This window comes from Solea solea, chromosome 5, assembly GCF_958295425.1.
Source record: "Solea solea chromosome 5, fSolSol10.1, whole genome shotgun sequence".
Taxonomy (NCBI): Eukaryota; Metazoa; Chordata; class Actinopteri; order Pleuronectiformes; family Soleidae; genus Solea; species Solea solea.
In genome coordinates this window covers 12201333-12212111 of record NC_081138.1, presented here as the reverse complement: position 1 = coordinate 12212111, position 10779 = coordinate 12201333, and the positions used below count along the sequence as shown (strand labels likewise).

General features: G+C 38.5%; 1 protein-coding gene across 1 annotated transcript; it reads left to right on the top strand.

Moving 5' to 3' along the window:
- The first annotated feature begins 1838 nt into the window (after positions 1-1838).
- On the top strand, positions 1839-10594 carry LOC131459744 (cellular retinoic acid-binding protein 1-like). Its single transcript, XM_058629819.1, has 4 exons — positions 1839-2042; positions 5121-5299; positions 5678-5791; positions 10413-10594. The coding sequence occupies exons 1-4, from the start codon at positions 1973-1975 to the stop codon at positions 10461-10463; spliced, it is 414 nt and encodes a 137-aa protein (XP_058485802.1). The 5' UTR covers positions 1839-1972; the 3' UTR covers positions 10464-10594.
- The last annotated feature ends 185 nt before the right edge of the window (positions 10595-10779 follow it).

Genomic DNA, 10779 nt, shown 5'->3' with positions numbered 1-10779 from the left:
TTATCTTCTTCCGTACAAAATAAATAGAGGCTCTTAAAACTGGACACAAATAAAAGGTGAGACTTCAAATTAACATGATTCAGATGATACCATGGATTGCAGATAAAACTAATAAAACAGAACTTTTAATTGTTTTATAGTAGAAATATTACAATTCTAGTCGAGAAAAAGGATTTTTAAAATCATGATTTACGCTCCCCATCCACATGAGAAACGGGTCAGAATCAGGTAGTGTCAAAACATACATTCTGGACTACTGAGCAAACATGGCAGTCCATCATGGCAGAGGATGTGAGGTAATACAAACACAACTGTTCCTAATTTTCCACTGATAACATGTTCATAAACACAGCAGCAGAGGGCAGCAGACAATAATCCTACAACTGTGATTTCACTCTAACTTGTCCCACATACTTTTCTATCCTTACACTCAATGGTCACTTTCTCCTTTATTTTGGAAATAAAACCTCCCAAACACCAACAGACAAATGTACTGATGACTAAAGCAAACAAGGAGGTCTGCTGAAGCCGACAGAGGCCCTCTTTGAGCTGACACTTCCTGGTGGGATGACAGAGTGCTCCCTGCTCTGCTCTATACATTAATTATCAAGCAGTGTCTGGAAGGCATTTTGTCAGAAAGACCGATGAGGGTCTGTCGGAGCGGGGACAAATCTGACTTGGCCGAGGTTTGAGGAAGGGCCTCCCATTTCTCAGGGGATGTAATGGTGGTAGATGTGTGTGTGTGTGTGTGTGTGTGTGTGTGTGTGTGTTCTCAGAATAAAAGGAGGGAAGATTTACGCATTCAGAGGTGTGACATGAGAGTTGGACCAAAAACACAGTTGCATAATCTTTGAGGTTTGAAGTTCTACTTAGCAACTTTCACAGTCTGTCTTTGATGCACATGACATAATAAGACAGGAGTTTAAAGGATTCCCCATCCTGCATTTACACAAATATTGAGTCGACGATACACTGGTATGTGGTCGAAAACTGTTTGTGGCTGCTGTGCTTGTTCCTTCTCTCCATTCAAACACACAATAATATGTTTTTTGGAATTCAGCCCCGTCAGATGAACGTCCACAGGGACGGACATGTGACCTGCACTATACTAAACTGCAGTGGAGTTATGCAGATATAAACCACAGGAACCAAAGCTGAGATGGCTCACTTGGAAGTTATTTAAAAAATGAATATCTGCTATTCTCCTGGTTTCTAGTTCTACATTTAGTTATGTTATTCGACCAAAAAGTAATATTTAATAATACGTGTCATTTTGAGACTAAAGATCAACACTTTTCATTGTTTTCTTACATTGATTAATGAAATACTTTATTGAAGATAAATAAAACATTAATTCCGCTGAGTGTCACCAATCTCTCGGACTCTCTGGGAAAATAAATAATAAATAAAATGCTTTAATGTTCACCACAGGCAAAGTTTGATTTACCGCCATTGCCTTAGCCTGGAGGCAGAAATCTCTTAACAGGGGCAAATCAAAACAGAAGTACATGACAGGATTGTGAATGAGAAGATATATTTCAGGGTGAGGCAACCGTTAAATACAAGGTCCCAAACCCTCCATATAAAAGGAGAAGTAGAGGCAGTGAGTGCTGCTGGGAAATGTGCGACACATGCACCATTAAGTTCCACAAACTCCAGTCAGAGATGAGACATCAAGACCCCCCAACCGAAACACAATTTAGTGCCATCATTAAAAGAAATCTGTAATGGCAATAAATCACCAGGAGCATGTGTCTGGGAGAGGAGGCAGGAGGCAGGAGGCAGGAGGGGTCTGCTGTGTGGGATCATAGCACACATGCAGGGAGGAGAAGAGAGGAGAGGAGGAGAGGAGGAGAGGAAGAGAGAGGAGGGAGTGTAGGGACAGACAGAAGGAGACAAAGAGCCAGAATAAAGGCAGCAGAGGAGACACCAGACAACAGCAGGCAGAGGCTGACGACATCCCACCAGAAAAATGTCCAATTTTGCTGGCAACTGGAAAATGAAGAACAGCGAGAATTTCGACGAGTTGCTCAGGGCACTGGGTGAGGACTATCCACTCTTTATTTTTTAATGGTTTCAGCGTGTGATCCCGAGACTGAACATTGCCACAGGTCTGTTATTTGCACTGTAGACAAACCATGGCAGAGATGCATACATTATTAGTTTGTAACGTGTTGACTGGTGTCACATAAGTGAATAGATTTTTGATTTTCAAAAGTAAACACTGCTAAAACGATTCTGACACAAATGGGAGAATGTTGTATGTAATAATAATAATGATAATAATAATAATAATAATAATAATAATAATAATAATAATAATAATAATAATAATAACAACAACTACAAAAGTTTGTATGAAAACCTGAGATGCAAGTGACATTTTGTGGGAGGATGAAGTTTATTTATTTATATATATATATGTATGTATATTTTTAATCTGTGAAAGCTGTGCCAAAGCATTAAGTGAGAAGAGTTCAGTCACAATATGGCCTATCTTTTTGAGGACATTTCTGATCCTCACAACGTTAAAGTTTTTTTTGAGGGTTTATCAAGACTTGATTTTGGGGTTAATGTTAGAATTAGATTTTGGTTAAGGTTAGGGTTGGGCATGTTGTTGTGATGGTTACCAGGGTGTATCCCACCTTTCACCCTATGTCAGTTCGGATTGGCACCAGCGCCCCCACGACCCTGATGTGGAGGATAAAGTGGTAGAAGATGGATGGTTAGATGGTTAGGGTAATTAATGAATAAATTGTGTCTCTTAGTGTCTTCACTAAGAAGGGTATATAAAAGAGAGAGCGAGCGAGCGAGAGACTGCAGTTTTCCACCATCCTGACCTCACCCCTCCCTCCCAGATGTGTTGGAGAACCTTCTGTATCTAGTAGATACAGGATACTGTATCTAGTAGATACAGTATACTGTATCTCCAATTAGCATCAAAATTCAAAGGATGTTTAGTTTGTCCATTATGAGGCTATTGTAAAATGGTGGCCTCTATAGAGCTAAATATAAAAGGCTCATTCTGGGATAATGTACAACAACAATTCATATGAAGAAGTTAAAAGTAATTTTACATACATTTTACACACTGGACCTTTAAAGATCAAAGTCAATGAAAAGACATTGCAATCCAAAGCTTATATTAATGATCAAATGGAGTCTTGTGATGGAGAAAAGTCACAAAGCCAACGATGAACAATGAATGTCATGAACTACAATGAACTTAAAATGCATTTAGAGCAACTGTATCTGCATCTACAGCATGAAAGAAAAGATGATCATATGGTCACTATCACTATAGAGTCAGTAGATGATGTCATATAGAAACATAATGAACATCTGGTGCTTGTTTCAAGTAACCAGTCATTCTTAATCATGTTATATTAATCATCTACTGCTCCTGTATACTCCTGCAGCTACGACAGTTACTACTAATAACGATGCTAATTATAATAATATATCATCATGATGATGTCATTGTAAAATGTTTTAATTGAGAGGGCTGATATTAACTTGCCTCTCATGTTTTCCTCCTTTCCTGTACGTGTGGATGTATATATATATATATATATACATATATATATATACATATATATATACATATATGTATGTATATATATGTACAGTATGTATATATATATATATATATATATACATATATGTATTTTTATAGTATATGTGACACATTTAGCTCTTGAAGCTTACCGCTTACACAATATCACACAACTGGTTTTAATAAGAAAAGGAGGCGGAGACATCAAACTCAGACTGATTGTGCTGAGTGTGGTGGCTCACATGAGGAGGGTTGACCGTTTTTCAAGTAATTTTTAGGACAGAATCTGTCACAATGTATCCGAGAGGTAATCAAAGCAAACAGCAGCAGCATTCCTCTCTCTCGTCACCTTGTCATATCAAGTTTCTGGTGATTACAGTCTCACCTGCAGCTGCAGGCGGATTCTTTGTACTGAAATCTTCTCCTGACAAAACTGTATTTATTTATGTTTTGTTATCTTTGTGCTTTGTGTGACATTGCAAATGGAGCTGCTATGACGCAAAAACTTTTGTCTAAAAATAAAAGTATTTATCTAAATTATCTATCTAAGGCCTCCCTGTGTGTGTGGGTGTTCTCCCTTAAAATTTCTGTATTTTAGGGAGATGCCAGTTTCTTTTTAGTAATGGATTCATTTTGCATCATAAATAGGTTTATATTGTGAGCTATGTATTGTCCATATCAAACACTTTTATTTTGAAATTATGTGAAACATCCTCATAGCATATTATTATTTCAATGTCTTTTTCTCAAAAAGTTAGACTTTTTTTCACTTGAGTGGCCCCCTACTGACCAATCAGACACTCAGTGGCCCCCAGGTCATTTGAGTTTGAGACCCCGATCTAAGAAGTAAGACCTCGTTAGGATGTTGATATTCAGTATCTGTCACTGGAATGAATGGACCAGACAATTTTAAAGTCCCAACATTTCACATTAACATCTCTAAGCTCAGACTTTGACATAAGCGCAGACTGTTTTGTTATACATTATGTTTATGAAATGGTTGGTTGTGGCCGACTCCAGTCCAACTCCAGTCTGACTCTAGTCCAACTAAGTGTATACATGCAAAAGTAATCAGACTATGAATCACATTATCCAGGTATGTTAGTCTGACTAAGACCAGCTCGTTTTGAGTCAGCCTTATGTGTCTACATTACATTACATGTCATTTGGCATGCCCGTGGCCAAGTGGAAAGGGAACTAAGCTTGTCGCCGGTTCAAATCCCCACCTGGCCAAAAAGGGCTGGGGTACCCCTGAGCAAGGTACCCAACCCCCAATGCCCCCCGTGGCAGCCCACTGCTCCTAATTCTAGGATGGGTCAAATGCAGAGGAATACTTTCCCTAAGGGGATTAATAAAATTAAATTCTTCAAATGACATTAAGAAAACCAAATTATTGTCTTAGTCTGACTAAAATCAGACTTTTAACATGAATGAACTCAAGGTGGTGGTGATATCAGTATCGAACAAGAAAAAGTCGAGCCAAACTCACATTTCTCATCTGGTGCACAAAGTCGTTTGTCTTTGTTTTTATTTATTTACTACTATTTACTATTCTTGTCTTCAGGAGTGAACTCAGTGCTGAGGACGATAGCGGGGGCGGCAGCATCAAGGCCCAATGTGGAGATCAGGCAGGACGGCGAACACTTCCACATCAAAACCTCCACCACAGTCCGCACCATGGAGATTGACTTCCTCATCGGTGAGGAGTTTGAGGAGGAGACAGTGGACCGCAGAAAGTGTAAGGTAATTTAATGTGATGTGCACAAATCTGCATTTTTATTTTGAAATAATCAAATGTGCCTGAACACATGAATGACAGAAACACTGTCCAACTATTCAGCTGCATTATCTCATCATTTGATTGAAGTATTTGCAATTTACAGAAACTTGGGAAACTCAGGGATTACTTGGATGTGAATTATAATGCATAAACAAATCTAAAGGCAGTAGTGCTTGTGTGGCACACATTAGCACGTGGTCAAACCATTCCAGAGAGTCTGGTCTGATCCTTCAAAGACTGATGTCACAAACACTCCTCACTGATCTCTCATCTAGCACTCGGTCAGGTGAGTCCGGGGCAGTAAATGCAGGAAACCTCATTAAAGTGGTGCTTTTCCATAGAGCTTGGCCACGTGGGAAACGGAGAACAAGATTTACTGCAAACAGACTCTACTGAGCGGGAGCGGACCAAAGACCTTCTGGAGCCGAGAACTCCGAGGAGATGAACTCATTCTGGTGAGTGGTGTTGTAACTTACAGTCCATGGTTTTATAGAAACGTGGTGACAGACACATGCAGGTGGACTGAAGACTCAAAGCCTCAAGTGAACCCAGAGATAATCACTCTGACACCTTGGAAACTGTCTTTCCCTTTGTTTGTCTTACAAGGTTTCCTCTGTATTTTCTCTCATAACACTGTGACTCTTTCTTTCACAACACTCTCCTCCCATTGGCCCGAGCTGAAAGACGTTCGTTTTCATCCCAGATTTCTCTGCAGATCGATGAACAGATGTTTGGATGAAAGTGGGACGGGTTTGTCAAATTTGGTGGTGGCCATCTTAGCCAAATGTGTCACTTTCTGTTTCTACTTTTTTCCAAACAAGAAAACAATTAAGAGATTGACTAAAGTTCTGCCACTGTGGTGCAGCCCAGTCCGAAAAAGCAATAGTTTGATGTTTTGGGAAATGTACTGATTTGCATTCTTGGAAAGAATTAAAGGAGAAGATTAAAACCTCAAAAACCTCTGTATCTGTATCTGGCAAATATGAAACTACAGGCAGCAGCCGTTTGAATTTAGCATAAAGATCTAGCTTGTCTGTCTCTGTGTAACAGTCGTAAAATCCACCTGACAGTTTTTAAAACATCTATCAGTATTTGACACCCTTTCCTGCATTTTATGGACAACCAATAGCTTATTTTAAGAAAATGATTGACAGAATAATGTATAATAACAATAATAGTTAGTTGCTGCTCCGGTGATTAGCATTATACCTCATTTATTTACATTGTATTAGGGATGCACAATATTGGACTTTTTGGCCCTATATAACCGATATAATAAAAAGGTCTTCCGCCTTTCAATGGCTTCCCTTCCCTTTGGTGGAGACTGGCAGGTTTGAGGCGTGGGAGGAGACGTCGCCTTTTAAGCGATTTTTTTTCCTTCTTTAAGCCCTTCTGTCGCAGATGCCGTTTTATGGTTATTGTGCTAAAATCAGCATCAGTAATGGCCTTAATTTGGGTGGAGGATCGGCCTGTGTCTTCACCGACAGCCCATTGGATCTGACTTTTTTGTCCCGTAACCATCAGCAGACAGAAAGCTTTTTACCTTTGCCATCAGGGGCTCATGACAGTGTTTATGTCTGACAGGAAAATGACATGGAAGTCCGATTTTTGCACAGCTTTTGACTTTTTAAGGTTAAGGTCTTAAACTTTTTGATCAGCTGATGAACAGCCTGTTTGAGTTTAAATATAGTTTTTAATAAATTGCATACTCTATTGTTTTTCTCTCTCCTGCTCCTGTTTCTTCTTTTTGCATTTTTAAGCTCTACTTACAAGCTGGTTTTTATCCACCAGCGCAAAATGCGAATACTTGCCATTTTCCTCCTGGTCTTAAGATTTTATTCAGGAATGTATTTCGTAGCAGATGTGGATATAAAATATCTCTCTTGTGCAAAATAAATTAGCATAAAAAATAATAGCTGTAGGGGGCGCTGGCATAGAAGTCAAGGTGGAAGCAGCTTTTTCATTCTACTGTTTTAGTCATTAGTCATATGAGCGGATCTTGGCGTGTTTGCCGATATTCGATAATACATTTTAAAGCCAATATCTGCTGATACCGATATGTAAACTATAAGGTGTGAAAACAACACATGCTTTTTGAGCCAGGTTATTGATGTGCTTTGGCTCTGCTGGTTGTCTTGCATCACCACAAAACTATTTGCTTTTACTACAGCAGCAAGACTTCATTGATAATTCAATTGACAAAATAATCAGTTATCCAAACAAAATGGCAAATGTGACAACATTCCAAAGGTTCCTGCTTTTGGGATTAATAAACAAGACGTTTAAAGAAAACAGTTCAAGTCAAGAGTGGTGTCAAAGACAAGGAACGGTTAGTCAGACTGACAGAATCCAGGCAGAAACAGACCCTAAAAATGACATCGATGGTCAAAGAGGCCATAACTGGGTGGTGACAGCAGATGTGAAAATGTTTAATGATCTTGTCAATATTTTTCCAAAATACTAAATATGTAGTTCCCAAGAATGTTGTGTTAACTCCCATCATTGCCATATTTCTGTCTTTCCTTTGCCAACTGAGGGAGTGGATACACATGCCTCTTCATACTTAAAGTCCTGAAATGGAGGCGAGGTTTGTTATTCTTGGTCACTTGGTGTTGATCTGGTTCCATGCCAAACATCATATTCAGTGTATAGAGTAAAGAATCTTTTGGTGAAGTCTGCAGCAGCACCTTCTGATGGGCTTCACAGGGAAAGCCCAATGGAGATTTCAAAAGAATGCATTTATTATTTCTCACCGACACACGTTTGTTGTGCGCCTCTACATTCCACACGGCATTTCGTGATCTTGCATCCATCAGAGACACTTCTGCCTGCAGTTCCTGGCACATCAAGACCACTCACACAGCACAGTTTTTCCTGTAAACATCTGGGATTTAACATGCTTGGATTTATTGGCCAGATGGACAACAAAGCTGAATCCATTTTGCTTTGATGACAAAGTCCTCTTTACTGTGACTAACCTCTGCAAAGGCAATCAGGGAAACATTTGAGACGGGCTGTAATTTGGACTACGTGTTGCTTTTCAAACACAGAACAAAAGCTTTGACTGGAACCAAATCTGTTTTTATTCAAGATAAGGGAGTGTACGTCTGCGGAGTGATAGGCTGTAATCTGAGACACACATGGGATTGGGATATAACAAACATCTTGTTCTGGTGAAGGAAGAGCTCTTATGAGATATTATGATTTTGACATAAGTCCTTCATATTCAGCCCAAACTAATGAATTACAGAGATGTTTAGATTAGACTGATGTTGAGGCAAAGCTTTTGGGCTATAATGAGATACAGGCTGAAGAACTCATGCACCAGAGATCTGGCGACTGAGGTCAGAGGCTGCACACAACAGTCAAGTGACAGACATAATGAGTGTCGTTTCCAAGCTTTTATAATCACTGACATGCTGTAGAACTTAGTTAGACAAATTATTTAATGTTGTAACAATGTCAATGCAATGACATGGACATTTAAGCTTATAAACATCACTGTTCCTTTTCACGTAATATGAATTTCCTGCACGTATACACAAAAAACTGCCTTTGTAGAATATGAAGTTAAGTAATTATTCACCATATTTCCACAACATACAGTCTGCTGTGAAGCACAGCTGCCAACTATGACTCAATTATTTGACAAGGTGAATGATGGAGGAAAAAGGCTGCTTGTCTCGGTTGTGTGCAAATAAGTCATTTGTGTCACATTTCAAGCAAAACAGTCACAGGTTTAACTTTTGACAGCCCCCATAAATAAACATTTGCCATTTCTCCACATCTCATCTACTGTAGCTGATTAATTCTTGAACGGTTCATGACATTTTCTTTGACTCCTTTCCAGGGTGATATTAATGCATAAATAAAATGAGATAACATACCCCAAATATAGGTAACATTCCGCATGGCCCTAAATGCAAAATATCCTGATTATTATGTGTCTGTGTCCCAAAATGAACTATAAGCTGATAAATGACTATTGGACTTATTTAACCCTTTAACACCTAACCCTCAAAATGTCTGTCGACTTATGGACTTATTTTGACGATAGAAGGGCCAGAAAATGTCCTGTGAGTAAGTGCTTTTGCCCATTTTTCCAGAATAACTTTCAATATCTGGCAGTTATTTACGATTTACTGCATGTTAAAATGGCATATTAACAATTTAAAATGAAGAAAAGAAAAACATACGTGTTAAATTTGAAATTTGAACAGCACAAAACATATTTAAAGTAACATTTGTTTGAGTTTTTGTCTCAATGTGTTCAGTAAACTGGTCCAAAAATCTTTGTCACATTGAAGTTACCATGAGAAGATGGTTGTTGTTGCAATAATATAATTCAATATTTAATTTCAACATACCAGTCTAAGATAATATTACTGGTTAAACACTGGTTAACACACGCTATACTCTCCTGGGAACTGTACTGTCTAACGCACAGGAATGTGAACTATTGTTGAGAATAAACTTGAATAAACACAATGGCAAGCAGATGAGGCAATTAGGGAGAGACGGATGGATGTGTGCTTTAATGAAGACAACATGTGGTGGTTTACTTTGCTCGCTGTGACCTAAGATGGGTGGATGAGATGCAATGACCATTTGTGGAATCTACAGTAATGAGAGAAAAAGGGAAAAATGCTTCAGGAATTGAAACCTACTCACTACTCACAATTATTTGTTGATGGAAAGAAGGCAATTTTCATTTCAAGCCAATAAATACCGATTTTTAAGATGAATATTAAGCTGGACTACAGTTAAATGAGGTGTCCCCCTCTCATTGATCATGCTGTTGAGAAATGCCAAGGAAGCCTGATGTTTCCTTCACTTGTCACATGTCTCCCTTGCACCATGTGCCAGATGCCTGAAATCTATTCATGATGTGTGGTGTGGTGATGCATATTTGAGGATGTATTTATATTCATTTATAAAATGATATGATGATTATCCTACAGTTTTCGTTGATCACAAAATCAATTAATCAACTAATCATTGCAGCTTGTGTAAAACATGGTGGCAGGATGATCCTGATGATTAATTTTTTTTTGTTGTCTCTTCATTTTTTTCCAGATTATTGGAGCTGACGATGTGGTGTGCACAAGGACCTACATACGTGCATAGCACGCCTGTGTCCAACACGTAACACGTCATTCCATGTCTCTAGTGGGAGTGTGAAAAAAACTACACATACAAATCTCAAATAATTAGTTCTGACATTCAGCATTATGCACCTTCATTAAATGTCAGCTGGATATTGCTGCTTTTCTCCCTTTTGTATTGTTAATTCCCTTTATTTGTGACGATACTTTAATACAACAACAATAATAAAAAAGTTGCCTGTACAGAGGTAGCAAAGATAAATATGACTACTTAAATTATATACTTCTTAAGAAGAAAGAAATAAAGACAAAGGTCTACATAGAATCTTAACATGGTG

Coding starts and splice junctions, on each gene's coding strand:
- LOC131459744 (XM_058629819.1), top strand. CDS start 1,973: ATGTCCAATTTTGCTGGCAACTGGAAAATGAAGAACAGCGAGAATTTC. Junction 2,043..5,120: donor CGAGTTGCTCAGGGCACTGG/GTGAGGACTATC, acceptor TCTTGTCTTCAG/GAGTGAACTCAGTGCTGAGG. Junction 5,300..5,677: donor TGGACCGCAGAAAGTGTAAG/GTAATTTAATGT, acceptor GCTTTTCCATAG/AGCTTGGCCACGTGGGAAAC.